The 21975-nt window shown below is 41.7% G+C and overlaps 1 protein-coding gene and 1 pseudogene across 1 annotated transcript; both read right to left on the bottom strand.

The window, feature by feature from the left end:
* Positions 1-14296: 14296 nt before the first annotated feature.
* LOC148034937 (pentatricopeptide repeat-containing protein CRR2, chloroplastic pseudogene) lies at positions 14297-15427 on the bottom strand (annotated as a pseudogene).
* Positions 15397-16823, bottom strand: LOC148034938 (pentatricopeptide repeat-containing protein At4g13650-like). Its single transcript, XM_087680738.1, has 2 exons — positions 15452-16823; positions 15397-15407 (listed from the first exon to the last, which is right to left on the bottom strand). The coding sequence occupies exons 1-2, from the start codon at positions 16821-16823 to the stop codon at positions 15397-15399; spliced, it is 1383 nt and encodes a 460-aa protein (XP_087536864.1).
* Between the last annotated feature and the right edge of the window lie 5152 nt (positions 16824-21975).

Genomic DNA, 21975 nt, shown 5'->3' on the forward strand with positions numbered 1-21975 from the left:
TCGCTCCTTGCACCGTTCGTCAAAAGTAGTTTTGGAAGGCTCCCTCCTTGAATTCGGGAATTGAAAAGGGTGTTTTAGAAACTTTTACCACTAAGACACATTAAAGCCATGGGACAAGCTTAATGGCCTTAGTAAGCTTGCACGAACGGAAATATCAAGGTGTGGAAAAAGACGCAAGGTATAGGAGAGCTTTAAGGGAAATTAATAACCGTAAAGGTTATAAGTAAGGGTCTAAGGACCTTTAGGCAATTTAGGCTCATGAGGGTTTATACACGTAAAGGGGGAAATGATTCCGAAACCAAACGTAAGGGCTAAAGGAAAATTAAGAACACTAGGAGGGGGGTTTCAAAATACCAAGGAAAGAGCTTATAGGAGTTAAAAAACCGGGGGGTGGAAGGGGGGGGAGTGGAGAGGGTGAAAGGCAACACAAGGAGGTGAAAGGGAACACAAGGGGGTGAAAGGATTTATACGGCCCAAGAAACAAAAAGGGTCATTGGGTTTAGCACGGAGGGGGGGGGGGAGTTTAGGAAGGGGGTCTTGGGGGGAAATTTTAAGGCTCGGGGGAAAGAGGGGTGAAAAGGGGCTTATTAAGCCCTTTGGAAGCTTCCCCCCAGGAAGCTTCCAATGTTTCCCCACGTGGGGGGGGAAACTTAACGTCGACGGGCGGCGGTGGATAGCTGTCCTTGGCGGACTTCAGCGGCCCATTTCTGGAAGGCCACGAGGGCCTGCGGTGGCTGAAGGCGGCGACTCCCCTTGCACCTCCTCGGCAAATGGCGTCGGATTCCTGGCAGCGTTCTCCCTTTCACCATGCTCGATTCTCCTCACGGACTCCCCCCAGCCTTTTCTGTCCAGCGGCCCCTCCCCTCCCCTCGTTTAAATAGTGAAGGGAGGGGGATCTTCTCCTTCTGCGTGTCAACACGCATGCCCTCCCTCCCTCCACAAGCTCCACCAAGGAGCTTCGTAAACTCCTTCTATTTCCCTCCCCCCCTCCAGCTCGTCAGTCGGCTAGAGGGATAAGGGGGGGAAAGTAAAATAATTTTTTTTTAAAAAAATAACCCAATCAATTATTTTCGTGCGGACTTTTACATTCTCTCCCCCTTGGAGGAATCGAGATGTCCTCATCTCGAGATAAACTGGGGATATTGATGGTTGAGAGTGCCTTCATCTACCCAAGTGGCATCCTCTTGGGGATAATCTTTCCACTGGACAAGGCATTCTTTCAAGGTTCTAGATCTTAACTGTCTTTCCCTAACATCTAAGATCCTTTTTGGTTTTAGTTCAAGGATTCCTTGGCTAGGCATTACAATTTGTTGGTCATTAAGTACATGATTAGGATTGGGTATTTTTTTTTTAATAGACTGATATGGAATACATTATGAACCTTTAGGTTCTCAGGGAGTTGCAATTTATAAGCATTGGGTCCTAGGCATTTGAGGATTTTATACGGCCCACAATACCTTGGACTTAGCTTCTTGCATTCTCCTAGGGATAGAGAACTCTTTTTAGGGCGTACTCGAATGAAGACCATGTCTCCTTCTTTGAAGACTCTTTCTTGACGTTTCAAATCTGCATATGCCTTTTGTCTGTCCTTGGCTGCTTGTATGTCTTGTCTTATTGACCTTATTTGATCATCTATGTCCTCCAACATTTGTCTTGAAGCTTCAACTCTTAGGGTTGGATCAGAAAAGTTTAGGGGACTTCGACAATCATGACCATACAATGCCTGGAAAGGGGTCATTTGAATGCTCTGCTGGTAAGAAGCATTGTAGGCAAATTCAACTAACGGTAAGTATTGAATCCACCTCTTCGGCTCTCGACAGCAGTATGCCCTAAGCATATCCTCAATGATTTGATTCACTCGCTCTGTTTGTCCATCCATTTGGGGATGGTAGGCGGTGCTAAAACAGAGTTGAGTCCCAATAGCTTCAAAGATAGCTCTCCAGAAGTGGGATGTGAAGAGAGAATCTCGATCACTAATGATTCTTTTAGGTAACCCATGTAGCTTGAATATTTCCTTGATAAACAATCTTGCAATGTCAGAGGCTTTATAGTTTGTCTTTACTGGAATTAGGTGTGCAACCTTGGTAAGCATGTCAACCACAACCATAATGGAATTGTATCCTCCTTGGACTTGGGGTAAGCCCACAACAAAATCCATACTGATGAATTCCCATTTCATTTGGGGAATGTCAAGCGGTTGTAGTTTCCCTGGCATCATGACATGTTCGGCCTTGATATGTTGGCAAGACAAACATTCAGTGACATACTTGAGAACGTCACCTCTGAGCCTCTCCCAGTGGTAACTTTTCCTAACTGCATTAAGAGTTTTTGCATAGCCAGGATGTCCTGCGAAAGGGGAATCATGAGCTTCCCATAATATCTTCTGCTTAAGTGACTGGCTTGTTGGTATACACAGCCTTGTTCTGTAGTAGACAAGTCCATTATCAATGGAAAATTCCTGATACTTAGCTTGTGACTTCAGATTTTGCTCCTTGGTAGATATTTCTTTTATCATTGTTTGGTAGACCAAGTCATGGCATGCTTCCTCTCTAGCTAGTTCCAGTATAGGATTGCTTGGCATAGATACCTTTGTAGCCAGAGATCTGGCCGTTGATGGATTCTGCAAGATTAGGGAATTTAGGAATGCCTTGCGACTGAGTGCATCGGCAACTACATTTTCTTTTCCTGGTCGGTACTTGATTTCAAAATCATACTCCTCCAATACTTCAATCCACCGCCGTTGCCTCATGTTGAGCTCGTTCTGGGTAAAAATCCATTTGAGACTCTTATGATCGGTTACTAGAGTAAACTTGTTACCCAACAGGTAGTGTCTCCAAAGCTTTAGAGCATGGATGATAGCTAATAATTCCAGATCATGCGTGGCATAATTCTTTTCATGACTCTTCAATTTCCTTGAAGAGTATGCTACTGGATGACCTTCCTGCATAAGTACACACCCCAAGGCAAGAATGCTGGCATCAGTTACTACCTCGAACTCCTTGTTGAGGTCAGGGAGTTTTAGAATAGGTGCTGATACCAAACTTTGCTTTAATTTGTCGAAACTATTTTGTTCCGGAGTTGACCATGTAATAGAAGTCTGCTTCTTTAGTAAGTCTGTAAGAGGTGCTGCAATCAAAGCATAGTTTTTGATAAAGACCCTATACCATCCTGTCAAGCCAAGAAAGCTACGTATTTCTTTAACGGATATTGGTATTGGCCATTCAAGCACATCCTTGACTTTGGCTGGGTCTACTGATATTCCCTCTGATGATACTATGAATCCCAGATATTCAATCTGACGCTTGAAGAATGCACACTTCTTCATTTTTGCATACAGCTTATGAGACCTCATTGTCTCAAGGACAATCCGTAGTTGAGGTTCATGATCTTCTTCCTGTTTAGAATAGACTAAAGTGTCATCAAAGAAGACAAGTACGAAATCATCAAGATATGGTCTAAAAATATCCTGCATTAATCTATTGAAGGTGGCAGGTGCATTTGTAAGCCCGAATGACATAACCAAGAACTCAAAGTGCCCATATCTTGTATTGAAGGCCGTTTTTGGAATATCTTCTTCCTTGATCCTTATTTGATAGTAGCCTAATCTGAGATCAATCTTGGAGAAGATCTTTGCACCTTGAAGGCGATCAAGAAGCTCATCTATTCTAGGTATAGGATACTTGTTCTTGACTGTTGATTGATTCAACCCACGGTAATCAATACATAGTCGAAGTGTCCCATCTTTCTTTTTCTGGAATAGTACTGGAGCTCCCCATGGTGAGTTGCTAGGCCGGATGTAACCCTGATCTAACAGTTGCTTGAGTTGTTCCTTCAACTCAATAGCTTCCGGTATGGGCATTCTATAAGGTGTCTTTGCAATTGGCGCAGCTCCAGGCACTAGCCTGATTTCATGATCAACTTCTCTTGGAGGCGGAAGTTCAATCAAATCCTCAGGGAATACGTCAGCGTATTCCTTTAGCCAAGAAGGTCCTTCATGAGACTCTTGCTTTTGATCTAACTTGTTAAGTTTGATCAGATAAACGGGTAATCCTTTTCTGACTCCTTTTATGATCCGTGATACTTTGGCTAACTAGATTCTTGGAACTCCTGCCTCACCTTGAGTTGTAACAAACTCCCTTTCAGAGTTTCGAAAGGAAACTTGACCCTTTCCACCGTGGATGTGGGCGTCATTAGGCTTAAGCCAATCCATCCCGAGTAGACACTCATGGATACCTAAATTCATGACTCTGAATTTGACTGAGGTTTTCTTTCCTCCCAGAAAGAATTCTTCCTTAGCAGTTTGCCTGGTACAAGTTACCTCACGACCGTTTGCCAATTCCACAAGTAGGGTAGGTGCTTCTATTGTGGCTATTCCTAATCTTTTTGCACATGCTGGTGAGATAAAGGAATGTGTACTGCCACAATCAATCAAGGTTTTGAAACCTTTACCTTGATAGTCCGACGGTGTTTGAATCACCGAGAACTGGCGATTCGGCCCCTTCTTGTGTAAAGCGCCATGGACTGTCGCTCTTTCGAATTCTGCTTCCATAGTCGGATCTTCCTCTTCTTCTGCTTCGCATCTTTGCCTATTGGTAATGCAGGCAGTTCTTCCTCTTCCACGGGTGGCGGCTCCTTGACCGCGGCCTGCACCTTGACGATGTCCCTCGCTGAGCTTGGGACATTGCCTTTTGAAGTGATCGAGTTCGTTGCAGTGGAAACATCGGAGGTTTCGGCCATTACTGTGGGTAGGAACAAAGTTGTTGACGTTATTTGTCCTTGCTTTCTTCCTTTGTCCCTGATTGTGACCTTGAACTCTCTTCACTTGGGGTCTGAATGTTCCTCTGTTCGGGTCGCTATAGGACCAATTTTTGTTACCCCTTGGTCTAGCTTGCACTTCCTGAATTATAGGCGCCGCTCGAATGAGTGCATCCTGAAGATCTGACGGACGCATAGATTCGAGACGGGTATTTATGGGTGGATTTAAGCCCGCACAAAATTTGGACACCTGCTGCGTCATGTCCATTTGTGGCGCATACTTTAAAAGTGAGACAAATTTAGAGTAGTATGCGTCAAGGGTGAGTCCTAGCTGTTTTAGCTCATAGAACTCATTCATTTTCTGTGTCCGATATGCAGGTGGCAAATATCTCCCCTGCACGGCTTTCTTTAACTTCTCCCAGGTAACGGACCCCTCTGAAGTCCCTTGATCCCTGCACCATTGTTTCCACCATAGTCTAGCTTCGCCGGTGAGTTTTAATTTGGCAAGCATGGCCTGATTGGTAGGTGCAGTACCAGCTGCTTCAAAGTAATCCTCCATAGATTCAATCCAAATTTCAGCATCAGACTGGACGAATCTGCCTCTCCCATCAAACTCGGGTGGCTTTATCTGTTTGAGGAGGAACTTCTTCTCCTGGATCACAGCAGTACTTGATGTAGGGGGCGAATTTGGAACCTGTACCTGGGGTTGTGCCTGGATAAAAGTTTTCTTAACGTTATTATATGATAATTGACATTAGCTTATCTTTAGTTCAGCTATCTCGTAAATCATGAAGCTACTTAACTTTTTTAACAACTCTGATGCACAGTCGGATATTGATAAAAGAAGTCCTTATTTATATTTACATGGGCGTAGCCTTATACAACATCTCGTGTGATGATAATCCAATCATTACATTCAGTTTGGGGAGAACAACGTTGTATTGCATTTGTCTACAGGAACTGTGTAATAGTAGGGTTTTGGGTCATGGATCTTTAGGAATCGATAATTCATTGGAAGTTCAGGATATCCTTTTCGTTGGAATCCATACTCCTCATGGCGGCCCAACACCTTAATCCTGTCGGCTGGGATTACACGGGTTACTTCCTCATATACATATGAGTTCATTTCAACCCTCCGACCTTGAATGTGTAAAGTCGAATTTACGTGAGCTTCCACAAAAATGAACAGCTTCACGACTTTCAAGTCTTCCAACCACTTGATCCTCTTTAGGTTGGTCTGTAGATAAGCGAACCGGTGGGCAGCTATGTAGTAGATTCCCGAAGACCCAGTCCATCTTCGTTCTATATATAAAGGTGATGGATTATAAATCTGCTCCAGGATGTTCATCATCCCAACTCTTTGTCTATAATGCGGAGAATGCATTGCAGTCATAAACATGACCCGGAACACCAAAAACTTGTTCCACGCTTCATAGTTCTGCAAGACAGTATTGAAGATGAGGAAATGTTTGGACAACAATAATTTCTTTACTTCATTTTTATTGTGATCTCATAAAAACAATTCCGTTGTTGGTCGGCTCTGATACCAACTGTAACGTGTCCCCTAGTATCATCCAGGACACGTCGTAGCAATCCATCGGAAAGGATGTCTAGAAAGCTCCACCCGACACTCCCATGGAATGTTACGGGTTTTGCGATCTAGTTCTTCCCGCGTCTGCCACGTAGCGGAAGTATCCTGGCCGTTTCCACTTAGGATCGACCAAAATTAGGGTTTTCCTAATGGGTCACTAGCTAACAGCAACTAGCGTCAGACCGAGCGAACTACTTTACGCAGAAACGCCAGGTCCGAAGCGGATTCACGCTGCACTTGGTTCAAGGAGAATGGGAAACGAGAGGGATGCAAAGCTCAACCTCTCTGCCATAAGGCATAGTCCCATTCCGTTCCCCTAAAACAACGTAAATCGGGTAAGACGTAACTCTAGGTCATCGTTCTTGTTATTCTTTTTGATGATGATGATCATTCCGCTGTCTTTCGAGATTTATGAGAAAAGTTCCCGGCTAACCGGGACCACCCAACCGTAGGACGGACCCATGATCCATCCTCTGCACTTTCCTCGGTTTGTTTTAGTTATGTAATTATCTAACACATTAATTTGACATATAACAATCAGCTTCTTTAATTAATCTTGTTTAAGCACTGGTTCCTTCATGTAATCTTATCACGTGACATATAAAAACAATATCAAGCAAGTTCTTTCAACATCTCATCATTTTATCTTTGAATTACAAGAAGTTCCGCCCGTAGGCTTATCCATAATCTGCCCGGAGGCTAACAAGTAATCTCTAGGGATCATTATTCCAAGCTTCCGCCCGTCAACTAGTATACGGGCTTCGGGATCCAATCCCCAGTCGCGTTAGCCCCTTGTGCAGGACCCGGAAGGCGAGGGATTTACGGCCAGAGCCTCCCCTGGCACCCAAGCGTCCTCCTGCTCCAAGTAGAACTCAACGGAGAGACCTCTCGCGGCGGCTTCGGTCCACGTTCCCGGCACGGTCAAACAACCCCCTTGGTTAGGGTCAGGCAGGCAGTCGGGGGTAACTGAAGCTGCCTCTCCCTTCACGTTTTTAACCTGAAGTATAGATACTTATTTAATTTGTAATTCATAAATCAAACAGAGCTCTAAAATCTCTAGCAAGCACAAACATTTCCATTAACCAACCCAGTTGTATGGCAAACTGCTAAAGAAGTGTTCTTTCCTTTTTGAGTGTATCGGCAGTCGTTCTTAAGATGTCTTGTAACTCTGGCAAGATTCCTTACATTCCAATGTAGGGTATACCTAGTTTGGTTTACCCTAAAGTACCTTAGATATGCTAGTTTCTATTTTACAACTTTTCTTATTTTGAAGGATATCCAAAAACTACGTCTTTTTGCAAGATAACTTGTGTAAGGATCTGCCGTCTTCGAAAAGGGTTTTTTCCCTTTTCTTTTTGTGAATCAATCACAAAATGATTTCATATATGTTGCGCAAGTCAGACGATGGAATAATCTATTTAGACTCCTTAATCTGACGTATGTCAGGCCTAGGGTTTCTTTATTTGAGAACCTTAGGGACGACCCTAATTTCTTATCTTTATGAGTTTATTGTCCTTGCGGTAAGGTAAGTAGTCCAGTGTTTTAGGGTATGAATGTTTCTATGTTTAGATTGGTCCGGTTATCTTTTGGAAAGATTGGTTTGGTCAACTTTAGGAAGGTAATCTTACTCGTCTTGTCACGGTTTTACTATCTTTGATTACTTTCTCAATCAATACAGTTTAATTTGGCATATAGCATAATGTCATGATGATACAAAGAGTGACGATACTCCTAAATACCTAGCTAAGGAATTGGTGAATACACACTTTATTTGTTCCAAGTCCTCAATTTGCAGGGGAAAAGTGTTAATAAAGTATCATCCAGCAATTCCCCATTACATTTTCTTTCCAAATGATTTCGTATGTCTAATTTTTATACTTGTTAATTTCTAACATTTAACTTCCGTTTTCTTTAAAGATAAACTCATGCCAATTAACAACAGTTGCCTTGCAACTAGCAAAGACAACTCTCTAGTAATTTGAGCATTGAAGGAAACTTTTCATGAATTTAGCCATTTTGCCATGATCCGTTGCGAAAAGAATAAGACTAATGGAGCAAGATATAATTTCTTCATTTTAGGACTATAATACTATAGTAAATGGATAGTATTGCCTATTATTTTATAATGCTTGATGCAATTTGATGGAAGCTAATTTGAATACCTTGTCATTCATAAGCTAACTCCTTCATTAGAATTGATTCGAACAAATATATATATTTCCTTGATAATTTTTCTTTGCATGATTGACTAAAACCCAATTTAACATTAAGAAGAAAACCTGGCTTTGAGGTGAGATATCCACATGGATACCGGGAGATGACCCTCCCGCGGCTACGCCTTGGACTTTCTTAGGAGGCATCGCAAGTGTGGTCCGTCGAACGTGGAAGCAGCTTTATAACTTCTCCTTAGAACTCCACCGTCGCTCCTTGCACCATTCATCAAAAGTAGTTTTGGAAGGCTCCCTCCTTGAATTCGGGAATTGAAAAGGGTGTTTTAGAAACTTTTACCACTAAGACACATTAAAGCCATGGGACAAGCTTAATGGCCTTAGTAAGCTTGCACGAACGGAAATATCAAGGTGTGGAAAAAGACGCAAGGTATAGGAGAGCTTTAAGGGAAATTAATAACCGTAAAGGTTATAAGTAAGGGTCTAAGGACCTTTAGGCAATTTAGGCTCATGAGGGTTTATACACGTAAAGGGGGAAATGATTCCGAAACCAAACGTAAGGGCTAAAGGAAAATTAAGAACACTAGGAGGGGGGTTTCAAAATACCAAGGAAAGAGCTTATAGGAGTTTAAAAACCGGGGGGTGGAAGGGGGGGGAGTGGGGAGGGTGAAAGGCAACACAAGGAGGTGAAAGGGAACACAAGGGGGTGAAAGGATTTATACGGCCCAAGAAAAAAAAGGGTCATTGGGTTTAGCACGGAGGGGGGGGGGGGGGGGAGTTTAGGAAGGGGGTCTTGGGGGGAAATTTTAAGACCCGGGGGAAAGAGGGGTGAAAAGGGGCTTATTAAGCCCTTTGGAAGCTTCCCCCCAGGAAGCTTCCAATGTTTCCCCACGTGGGGGGGGGAAACTTAACGTCGACGGGCGGTGGTGGATAGCTGTCCTTGGCGGACTTCAGCGGCCCATTTCTGGAAGGCGACGAGGGCCTACCGCGGCTGAAGGCGGCGACTCCCCTTGCACCTCCTCGGCAAATGGCGTCGGATTCCTGGCAGCGTTCTCCCTTTCACCGTACTCGATTCTCCTCACGGACTCCCCCCAGCCTTTTCTGTCCAGCGGCCCCTCCCCTCCCCTCGTTTAAATAGTGAAGGGAGGGGGATCTTCTCCTTCTGCGTGTCAACACGCATGCCCTCCCTCCCTCCACAAGCTCCACCAAGGAGCTTCGTAAACTCCTTCTATTTCCCTCCCCCCCTCCAGCTCGTCAGTCGGCTGGAGGGATAAGGGGGGGAAAGTAAAATAATTTTTTTTTAAAAAAATAACCCAATCAATTATTTTCATGCGGACTTTTACATCCTCCAACCACTTGATTCTCTTTAGGTTAGTTTGAAGGTATGCAAACCGGTGGGCAGCTATGTAATAGATTCCTAAATCACCCGTCCATATTCGTTCCACGTACAGAGGCGATGGATTGTAAATGCGGTCTAGGATGTTCATCATATCAATCCTTCGTCGATAATTCGAGGCATGCATCGCGGTCATAAACATGACCTGGAACACCATGAACCTGTTCCATGCTTCATAATTCTACAAGACAGCATTGATAAGTAAGAAAATGTTCCTAACAGCAACATTTGCTTTACTTCTTCTTATTAAGTTTTCTTATAAAGGCAGATCCTTGGTTGGTTCGCTCTGATACCAACTGTAACGTGTCCACCTATTCCCTTTCAGGACACGTCTTAGCAGTCCTTCGGAAAGAGAGTCTAGCAAGCTCTGCCCGGCACTCCCATGGAATGTTATGGGGTTTGCGATCTAGGACTTCCTGCATCTACCACGTAGCGGAAGTATTCCGGCCGTTCCCACTTAGGACCGACGTGAATCAAGGTTTCCCCTAATGATCACTTTTCTAAACGGGAGCTAGCGTCGAACTCCAGGCAAACTACTTTACGCAGAAACACCAGGGATGAAGCGGATTCATGCTGCACTTGGTTCAAGGAGAATGGGAAACGAGAGGGATGCAAGGATCAACCTCTCTGCCCATAAGGCATAGTCCCATTCCGTTTCCCTAAAACAATATAAATCGGGATTCTAGTAACCTAAACTCTAGGTCAGCGCCCTTACTATTCATTTCCTTTGAGAAGAGCTCCTTGCTGTCCATTTCGTTTGAGAAAAGTTCCCAGCCAACCGGGTCCACCCAACCGTAGGATGGACCCATGGCCACATCCACCGCGCTTTCCTCAAGGTTGCTTTAGTTGTCTAATTACCTACCACATTTAGTTGGACACGCATCAAGCAGCTTCCTTAATTAGCTAGTTAGACACTGGTTCCTTCATGTAATCTTAGCACTTGACATAGAAAAACAGTCCCAAACAAGTTCATTTTCAACATGTTATCTTACTTATCTTTGGAATACATCCATATAATCCAGCCCGTAGGCTAATCCATAATCATCTTGAAGACTATCCTGTAATCCACAGGGATTACTAATCCAAGGTTCTGCCCATAGACTAGTATGTGGGCCTCGAGATCTAATCCCGAGTCGCGTTGGTCTCTTGTGCAGGGTTTGAAAGGCAAGGGATTTACAGCCAGAGCCCCCCTGGCACCCAAGCGTCCTCCTGCTCCAAGTAGTGCCCAACAGAGAGACCTCTCGCGGCAGGTTCGGTCCACGTTCTCTATGCGACTAACAACCCCCTTGGTTAGGGTCAGGCAGACAGTCGGGGGTAACTGATGTTGTCTCTCCCTTCAGGCCTTCAACCTGAAGCATTAATTAACTTTTCATTTTTTAGTTCCTTGAGCAAACAATGCAAACAGTGCTCCTAAACTGTTACAAGCACAATCAATCTCGTGGTTGTTTATTTGGCCAACTGCTAAGGAGTGAATCCTTATCTCTGAATCCATCCAGCATTCGATCCGGGATCAACTGCAACTTAGCAAGATCCCCAAGGGTCTATTTGTAAAACCTTTTGTTCTTGGGTTAGGGTCATACCCTGTCAACCCAACTTAACCAACACCTTAGGTTTCATAAATTAACAGTAAGTCTTGGTGACCATGTCGCTCTAACTTGATTCATCCTTTGCTTCCAAGCAAATACTTAACTTCCCTTAACTTGGCAATTTTCCCCAAGAAAGGTGATGTAATAGGATGACTACTCATCCTCTTGCAAGTTAAACTTGCACAAGAACCTCCCAACCTCATTCCAAGGAATGGCAAAACTCTCTTGTGATCAAACCACAAGGCCATGCGACGCTGCAACTTGTTGCACAAGTGTCGCATCTATTCCATGGGATCATTTCACCCATTGAACGATGTTTCCTGGTCAAGGAATTATGTTTAGACAAGAAGCACAGTTTAGGGTGTCTTCTTACCCAACCCAATCCTAATTGCACTAGGCCGATAACATTTGGTCCTAGGGATTCCAAACTCAAACTGAGTTTTAACATTAAGTCAGTCGATCCTTAGGGTAGAGACCCTAGATCATTATTTGCATGAGTGTCCAATTGACCAAACATTCCGTGAGTGTGGGTAGGACCTTTGGATTTGAGGGTTTCATCTTGGCAACAAGTGCGAAATTAGGCCGAATCCTTAACGTGCTAAATCCTAGTTAGCACTTGGGGTATTTATCGTATCGACTGAACCATGCCTATATGAATCCCTTGCAGGTTAAGTGATCTAGATAATTCGATCTACTTGTCTTGCAACAAGGACGAGCCTTTCTAGGGATGATAAACTTGATCTAAAGGAGAAAAATAGTTGCAACATGTCACAATACATGTAAACATGCGATTCATTGCTTCTACACACCACTAGATTCGCAATAACCCTATCTTTTCGTGCTAAAAGTCAAAACACATGAAAATTTACAGAATAACTTTCATAGGACCTACTAGGACTTACATCAAAGAATCATGCTTGCAACCTTTTTGTCTAGGCATTTGAGTTTCATGCTTTGATAAGCCATGCAATCCTTTATAAATGCCACTCGATGAATTGAAATTCTTTGGAAATGCATCCAAAATAGCAACATGCAGCTAATCTCCTAAGACGGACAACTCTGGAAATGCAAACAATCCAGTTTCATGATATGCACCAATCCTTATCTATCTTTCAAAGAGATAATTTATCGAATGTACTTTTATCACTATTACTTGAACTAACAATAAGCGAGAAATGCATTATCCCTATGCTAGGTGAATTAGAAACATGCATAAGTGCTTTAAAGCATTTCTTTATGTGGAAAATAAATTCGTGGAACCTAGTAAACGCAACAGTATACCACCGATTAGAGACTGGAAATTGTGCACATTCTGTTGTAAATAGCAGGCTAAAATAGTGTTTGAGAGTGTCAGGGCCTACAATGCTGAAAACACAGGCTGGCTAATCCTAGAGATAATGGACAGCTGGCTGAACAACAAGCTCAACAACAAGCTGAACAACAGTCTGGAGAAGTTGCCAGTAGCTGAGAGCTATCACTACAGCAATGGACAGGCTGAAGATAATGTGGCTGCAATCGATGATGGCTGGACAACAGATGGAGGTGGGCTGCAGGCTAGAAACTGGGTGCCAACAACAACAAAGGGTGTGTGGGCTGGTGTAACCTGGAAACAAGGATAATGGCTGAATGGGGACAGCATGTCTATTTTTAGATGTGGAAGATGTGGAAGGGCATCCCAAAAATTAGGGTTTCCACTAAACTCCCTCGAACCGCTCCCCGTTTTAGGGTTTCCACTGAACTCTCTTGAACCGCTTCCCATTTTAGGATTTCTCTAAATTAGCATTTTTAGTGTGTTTTGGGACTGTTTAAGAGGCTTATCAACAAGTAATGCATATTTTAGCTCAACATCCCATGTACCTAAATATTTTTCACATAAGTGTCCCAAAGCAAACCCAAAACTGACAACTTTATCAGATCACATCTAACAATGTCCTAGTATGGTTTCCATTCAGAATTCAATTTTCGCCATGCTAAATTCTATCTGTTGCGTGAGCCCAAGTATAAAAGCCATTTGCATGAAAGATTCACATATTGATTCTAAGTAGTTCATTGATGATTGACGATAATGTATTGGTACTAAAGGCAATCATTCAATGCTCGGAAAATCATTTTAGGTCAAATTGCTTGATCATGAAAAACTCATGTCACTTTGTACACCTGAAGCCAAAATAGGACCATTGAGTTGTTTACCCTCATTTGACTTTGTGAATATCAGCCAAAATGCATCCTGGATTAGTTCACCTTCACGACAACCTAGTACCTTCACTAAATAGGTATTGAATTGCATGAAGTACTAGTCCAGGTGCACCTCACACGATGTGACTGTGATCTTCCATCTTGTCCATTACCAAGGTATACAGTTCTAACACTCGCAGTTAAGTGGGACAGAGAAGAACGGCCATTATGCACACAAAACGGTGCTTCTGTGAAGTTACACACCCATATATGTGGTGCTTCTCTCAATAATTCACCTCTTGGATTTTGTTGAGAGCACCATCTGTTTTGTGATTGTTTCATTTGGAATAGCTGTTTGTAGTAGTGGTCCACCTTTTTTGTTATTTGATGAGCGAGAATTGGAGTGGACCTAAAACATTGTACTACAGAAGGCATGCCTGGTTGTAGTAATGTGGAGTTTTCCAACATTTGCACATATAATAATAGCAAGTTTTTAGCGTGTATTCATCACGCAGGCTTTGTGAGGCTACATTCTACATTTCTATGTTGAAATGAACAAGCTTAATTGTGTTGCATATAGGAATGACTATGCATACAAAACAAACAAATTTCCATGCTAAGACTCATTTCATGAAGCAATGTTTACCCGACAAAAAGACAAATATGATTGACCGTACCGTCCCAGGACGGTTGTGGACATGCCATTGATCCTCCTATGTTTATCAGGCCAAGCAGATAAACTATGACAGATGATGATCCACCAGAGTTTGACATTGGAGATGGAAATAGAGATGATGATGAAGTATGCTCATGAGTTTCATCAGATTGAAGTTATAACAGCTGATCCCCATGTCATTAACAAGCCTGCAATTTCAGCAAAGGACCACACTCTTAAAAAAGGACATCAGGCTACCCCACATGATGACAGCAACAGATCACACATCTCGTCCAAATTGTATTCATATACATACGACATCCAGATTTACAGGCAATGCTAAGCTACAAAGTTTACAAAATTTGCTACTTTATTGGTAAGAACTTTGCATCAACACCAGATCTAGATTTGGAATATTACCTTCAAGCTTCACATGTGAATTCAAATTTTCAAACAAGGTTTCTAGCATCGGTGAGATATCCCTAACTGGGATGTCTCCAATAACAAACTCATGACATTTTCTATTCAATTATATAACTGCATTTGCAGGTTTCTTCTTTGCCCCTGCATTCATTCTCATGTTTTGCATTCTCTCTGTATCAACCCAGATGCCAGCACTGGCATAAATGTCGGCCATTATTAAGTACACAGAAGCATCATCTTGATTCAAGAAAACAAGCTGTTGAAAGCATCTCAATGCTAGTTCTACTTCCCCATGAATTTTACAAGCGCTCAACAAAGTTCTTAGGACATCTTCAGATGGCAGACATTGCATGGTCTCGATATATCTCTGTGCCTCATAAAGATGTCCAGATCGTGCCAGAAGGTCAACCATACACGCATAATGATCTGCTGTTGGGTCAATTCCATGTTCTTCTGTCATCACCTTGAAATAATCTCGGCCTTTAAGAACCAGGCTTGCATGGCTACATGCACCAAGAACACATAGGAACGTTGTAGCATTTGGCTTCACACCCTGTTCTTGCATGTCCATGAAACATTGTACAGCCATATTACTCTCATGATTTTCACCATATGCATTTATCATTGCAGTCCATGATATAACATCCCTACTGAGCAGCTTGGCAAATGTTTTTTGCCCTTCTAAAAGCAAACCACATTTACCATACATATCCAGCAGGGTGTTGCCCACAAAAGAATCTGTTTCCAGCCCTTTCATAACTATCTCAGAGTGTAGCTCTTGGCCGATATCAAGAGATCCAGTGAGGCCACATGCTTTTATGCTGCAAGCAAATGCCACAGGACTTAGAGGCACACTCTCTAGCTGCATTTGTTGAAAGCACTTCATAGCTTCTTCAGCCAGTCCATGTTCAGCATATGCTGATATCAACACAGTCCAAGCAAATGACCCTTGTATTGGTAGTCGATCAAACAGTTTCTGTGCTTCAGGATGTGCACCACATTTTCCATACATATCTATTGTTGTGTTAAAAACAAAAAGATCTTTGTCAAAACCTCTTTTGACAATCTCTGTGTGTATACCTTGGCCTGTTTCCACAGTCTTTACAATCCCACATGCCTTCAAGCTGCAAGGGTATGTTATATCATCAGGGCTTACCCCTTCTAGCTGCATTTGTTTGAAACAACTGAGTGCTCTGTCACCAAGCCCAAGTTCACCATAACCTAAAATAAGCGCATTCCATGACACGGAATTCCGAACAGGTAGCCTAGCAAACGAATCATAGGCTTCAACAAGTGAACCACATTTGGCATACATGTCTACCATAGTGCTACCAATTGTGATATCACCTTCAAAACCCCTTTCAACAATCTTAGCGTGTAGCAATTGACCTTGTTCTAGAGCTCCAACCATGGCACAAGCCTTCAAGCAGCACACGAATGAGAGATCATCTGGAGGAATTTCTTCAAGCTGCATCTCAACAAGACATCTAAACGCTCCATCGACCAGACCATGCTCAGCAAGTCCTACAATGAGAGCATTCCACGAGACTACATCACGGACAGGAAGCTTGTGAAGCACTTGCTGCGCATCGACGAGCGCACTGCATTTACCATACATGCCCACCAATGTATTGCCAATAAAGGCGTCACCTTCCAAGCCCATCTTGATTATGTCAGCATGGATTCGCCGGCCGATTTCTACTTCTTCTGGGCCATGGGTGCAGCCTTTCAGCAGAGCTACCAAGGTGTAAGTGCTAGGGTTGACACAGTCAGCATGCATTCGGTGATAGAGTTGGAAGGCTTGTTGTGATTCTCCACAGTCCATGTAACCTGAGGTAAGAGAAGTCCACGAGCGCTCGTGGCGGCTGAGAAGACGATCGAAGACGTGGTGTGCATCGGCCAAGGCGCCGCATTCCACCAGCAGAGGGACCAGGTAGTTGCCCAAGACACTGTGGGAATCCAGCCTGTGGGTGCGCAGGTAGGCATGCAATTGCCTGGCACGAGGCAGATTCTTCTTCTGCCTGCATTTCTTGATAAGGTTGATGAGCCTCTCCCCGACAGGGAGCTCGGCCATCCATTGCAACAGATCCCAGTGATGGTGGATTGAAAAAACCACAAAAAGTTGCAGCTAAATGAGGGTGGGTTCACACTTGCACGGTGGACAAAAGGGTGAAAAATCCCCTTTTCCACCCATCTACAAGGATTTCCCAAGAGTTGTCCGCCATCTCATTCACAAGTAAAGGAGCCAAAGAGAAGACGTGGCATGAAGGAGAAGTATCCGTGCTGGGCAGGCCGGAAGAGAGGAGCAAAAACTTGGCCATGACATGTCAAAAAAGGCCCCTAATTTTTTTGGCCTTCCACCATGTGATCCTAGACTGGATGGTGTCATTCTACGGAAAGATGATTTTGTACCACTCTGCGGAGTGATGGTTTGGCATGTTACTATGAAATAAAATTTTTGATTTTTTGAATTGTTTGTTATGTGCTAAAGGTTGAGTTTAATGAACCTAGTCTAATGGAGTAATAAAAGAAAGCTGATTTTATATGTCCAAACAACGTGGTAGTATGCTTTGCTAATTAAAAAACTAAACAAAGGAAAGTGGGAGGCTTCGATCTTGACGATTGGATGCCTATGGTTGGGTGGACCCGATAAGTCAGGTAACTTTTTAACACTAGATAGAGCTGATTAAATCGTGACCCTCCCAATGCCGATAGAATTAGTTACCAGGTTTAACACCGTTTTAGGGGACTGGAGTTGAGATTTTACCTTATGGGTAGGGGGATCGAGTTACACTCTACCCCGTCTCTCACTCTCTTTGAACCAAGCGCGATGTTAACCTCACTGGTCTTTCTTAGGTGGCGTTAGATTGCTATTAGGGGTGACTTGTCCATGTTTCCCCTATGAAGTAGAACTAAGATTCCCATGTTTAACTAGGTCCAAGGTTTCCCATGGGGAGACGGGATGGTGATGTGCATGGACATGAATTTCAGTCGACTACTAGAGGACTCCTCCGAGTTTGTTGGAGGCACCTCACAACCTTTATCGCTCCTATGGGTGCTTCTATTATTGGATATTACCATTTGGTCTTACAAATGGTCCTATCTACTACTAGAGGAGGTCATATTAAGTATTGGCTTCATTCCTTCATAAGTTTTTGAAGGTTTTGATGGATGAAATTTGTGTTCATTCAAGAAAGGCTTTGCATTATAAGAAACTAGATATGGTTTTAGAAAACTTGATAGAAAAGGAGGCTAATATTTCTAGGCCCAAAGAAGAATCAAAATTTTGGAGCATGCAGTCTTAGAGAATGGGATCCAATCTAATGATGTAAAATCAAAAACCTACTTCTTCTTCCACCTACCTAAGACATCAAACAGTTTCTTGTTTTTATCAATGCATCTAAAGTACTTTATCCTCTTCAACAAGTAGCCAAGGGTAAGATACTAAAGTGATTTAAAGGCTATGATCTTGAATTTGAAAATGTCAGAGAAATTATTTGTGAACTTTCTTTTGTGAAAACCCATGATTGGAGTAAACCATTTTATGTTAATCCATCAATTGGAATGAATACTATATGAGCAATATAACTTCAAGAAGCAAGCTCTAGTTTATACATGTGGCTTATCTATTATGTCAATGGAGCTAAGGCCCTTGCAAAAAACGAATATGTAGAAGCAAATCATGTCATGGCAAACGTCATATTTGCTTGCAAGCATTTCAAACATTATATTTTACCAAAGCCATTTGTTAACCTTACATGTTATGATCTTACCTCATTGCAAGCATTTCAAACATTATGTTTTACCAAAGCCATTTATTATACTTACATGTCATTATCTTTTGCCACTTTTGTTGAATAATGCAAACTTATCCAAGAAAGTGATGAAGTGGACAATTGAATTACAGGAACTTGATTTCTCTATTTTGTTTGAAGCTTTAACCAAAACTAGTTTGGTTGATCACTTATAAGGACAATCCAATACTTGTGAGATAGGTGAAATCACAAAAGGAAGTTTTAAAAAATGAAGCACAACATGAAAAGGATGCATATGTGTTGTTTTTTATAGGTCTTAATGAAGGATTCATAGCAAGTCTTCATGCGACATTTTTCTTTATGACCATATCAAGATGGAGATCACCTAGTTGTATGTAGCTTTGGATGCCAAAAGTCACAATGAGGCAAAATATATGACCCTTGGAGGAGCGTTATCTTTTATTTTGGATAGAGATTAAGAAAATACAAATATTTAGTGATGCCCTACTTGCTGCAAGATAGGTATGCTCTAAGGAAATTATATGGAAGCATAAAGCAACATTCAAATAAACTTGAAAAATGGTCTTCAAAACACACAAATTGTACACAAAATAAAGAGGTACATGTTGTGGTGTAGGAAAATGCTTCAATGGGTGGCATCTTTATAGAATGTTCCTAATTTATTTCATGGTAGGAAAAATTTGGAGAATAACATTTTTCATTGATAGGTTAATTTATTGATGAATTGCAAAGGAATTGAAAAGTATTCTTTTGTCAATAAGGCAACAAAATACTTACTTATGGGTGGTGATTTTTGTATATGAAAGGAGCTTATTTGATATTAAGGTGAGTATTTTAGAAAGCAAAGCTAAAGCAAATACTGCAGGCCAACTGTAAAGGTGCATGTGTTGGTCTTCTTTGGTTTTTCAAAACCACTTCTTTGAAGATCTTGATGGAAGGCTATCTGTGACCATCCTTATGTAGAGATGTTGTACATTGGTGCAAGGCATGTACACAAAGTCAACCAATGGGAAAGAGGATCTTGAAACCTAAGTTAAGATGAGTATTTTTATCATTTGAAATCTTTGACACGCTTGTTCCATACCAACAATTGCAAAGTATGAGAGCTTTGTTCTATCGCAGCGAATGACTTATCCAAATGGGTAGAAGCTCATGTTGTTCAATATCCTATTGAGAAAGAGGTCTCCAATTTTGCCTATGAAAATATATATTGTAAGTATGGTATACCTTTAGAGATTTTATATGGCAATGGACAAAGATTTAGAGGCAAACTTAATGAATATTTATGTGAGGAAATTGCCGTACAACACAAACATAATACCTCATTTTATGCTCAATGTAATAGTATAAATGAGCCACTTTAGATGAATTGGCACACTATGGACTCCTAGAGCTTTACAAGCAATGAATGCAAGAGGAAGAGGAACAATGCTTAGCAATAAGAGACTATTCTCTATGGCATGCTATGCTAGCATGGCCAAAGTTACACACATCAAGTCAACTCCTCTCCATCTCCAACTTATATTTAATTTGTCAAGAGTATAGTGTACCCTAATATACATTGCTACTAGGTCCATTACGAGAAACATGGACTCTCCTTTTTACCCCTTAACGGGTTTCTCTCACATCTCTCTCTCTAAAAAGAGATTCCAAAATAATATTATAATAAGAGATCTTCTACAATCAAGCAAATCTCGTATTTGTATTTTCAATAGATTTCACCTATTATTTTATTCGCAAACTGTAGGATAAGGTCACTTTTTCTCAAAATCCTCATAACTAAAAAAAATACAAATCTATTTTATCTAAAAACAGAGCCAATTATTAATATACTACTCTTTCATACCCTCATGACTTTTCAACATTAAAATATATTAGAATCATAAGCACTACACAGAATAGTTCATAACTTTCTAACTGAATCTTGAATTGCCAAGCTTCATGAACAAAAGTTGAAGATCTCTTTCCAATCTAAAACTTTTTAGAACAACTTAGAGCCAAATTCTTTGATCTACTATCCTGAAACAACTCTGCACAGTTTGTAGTCCTATAATGTTGCTCCAACAAACACTAACTTCTCTATTCCAAGAAGCCCAAACTTGCAAACAGGAAGACCCTTTTTTTAATTTTAGATTATTATTTCAGCATACCAACACATACATTTCAACATATCTTGCATTGATGAAGAGTTACAGAGCTTAGAACATTGTGATCTCTAATTCATCATTTTCCTGGCTGCAAATCCTTTCAAATTTTCACTAACTTAAGTTTGTGTATTCAACACCTACCCATAATACATATTCTCTGCCACATACTCAATTTCACATTGTAGAGATCTTTTACTTCCATTCTTCTCTATTGACGGGAAACCTCATGCAAACAACTAACATACATCACTCTCAACATGACAAAGAACAGCCCTCTGCTGTCTCTCACTCAGATCCATACATTGGAAATGATCTGCATACTCTCTGCCCCACTCAGCAGTAGAAAAAAACAAGACAAAAAGAAGACTCTCATTACCATCTTCTTAAAATTGAGAACTCGCATCAACCCATTGACTTTAACAACTGTGCCATCATGCTCCACGGTTTCAATAACTTCAACTTCACGTCCTCTTTCTTCTAAAAACTTGTTCTTCTTCTTTTGAGCTTCAAATTTCTCCCTTCTCTTCAGGCTGCAAGATTCTTCTCTCCCTCTCTCTCTCTCTCTCTCACTAATTGTCTTGTGTAGAATCCCTCTCCCTCTCTTTTTTTCTCAAGAAACTCCTCATGTTTTTACATTTTCCCCTATTTTACCAAGTTTCCCCTTGCTTACCCTTAGTTGCTAGATGGCAAACATGTCCCTTGCAACGTAAAACTCCACTCGGGGACTCAAAATTGAAAGCGAGAATACATCTTTTGTATGAGGACATCTCTTCCTACATGAGGCGCGTGTCTCAAAACTGAAATATCACAACCACGTGTTGAACATGCCTGATACCACTTGGGATTTCCATCTATTAACCCAATTTGAGCTACATGTAAGTATTAGAAAAACACAAAAATGATATTTACATGTGTTACCCCACTTGACCCCATGCAGTATCATGTCCGTGGTCGCTCATTTTCACCCAACATGATTAGCCACCCCCTAGTTTGGAACACAAAGTGTGAACAAAACTTTATTAAAAGCTTCGAAAACATCTAACAAAGACAAACTCCTTTTCCTAAAAATCTGCCTCATAGAGCATTGTAGAAAACAACTCATAACATTTTAACCAGGTCTTGGATCATTGAGGGCGGTCATCCCCTTTTCCCCTTTTTTACATGGCGGGCCGTAGCCTAGGCCCTTTTTCCCATTGTCTTTAGGATGATCTTCCACCAGCTTAAAGAGAATCTTCTGTAACATTCCATTGAATGCTTCCACCGGTCCGTTGTACTGAGGGTAATAAGAAGTAGCAAATCTATG

Source organism: Lygodium microphyllum, chromosome 6 (genome assembly GCF_053477565.2).
Source record: "Lygodium microphyllum isolate KBCC chromosome 6, Lygodium_microphyllum_v1.1.10, whole genome shotgun sequence".
Classification (NCBI taxonomy): Eukaryota; Viridiplantae; Streptophyta; class Polypodiopsida; order Schizaeales; family Lygodiaceae; genus Lygodium; species Lygodium microphyllum.

Bases quoted from the DNA above. Each gene is read 5' to 3' on its own strand.
- LOC148034938 (XM_087680738.1), bottom strand. From the start codon at position 16,823: ATGGCCGAGCTCCCTGTCGGGGAGAGGCTCATCAACCTTATCAAGAAA.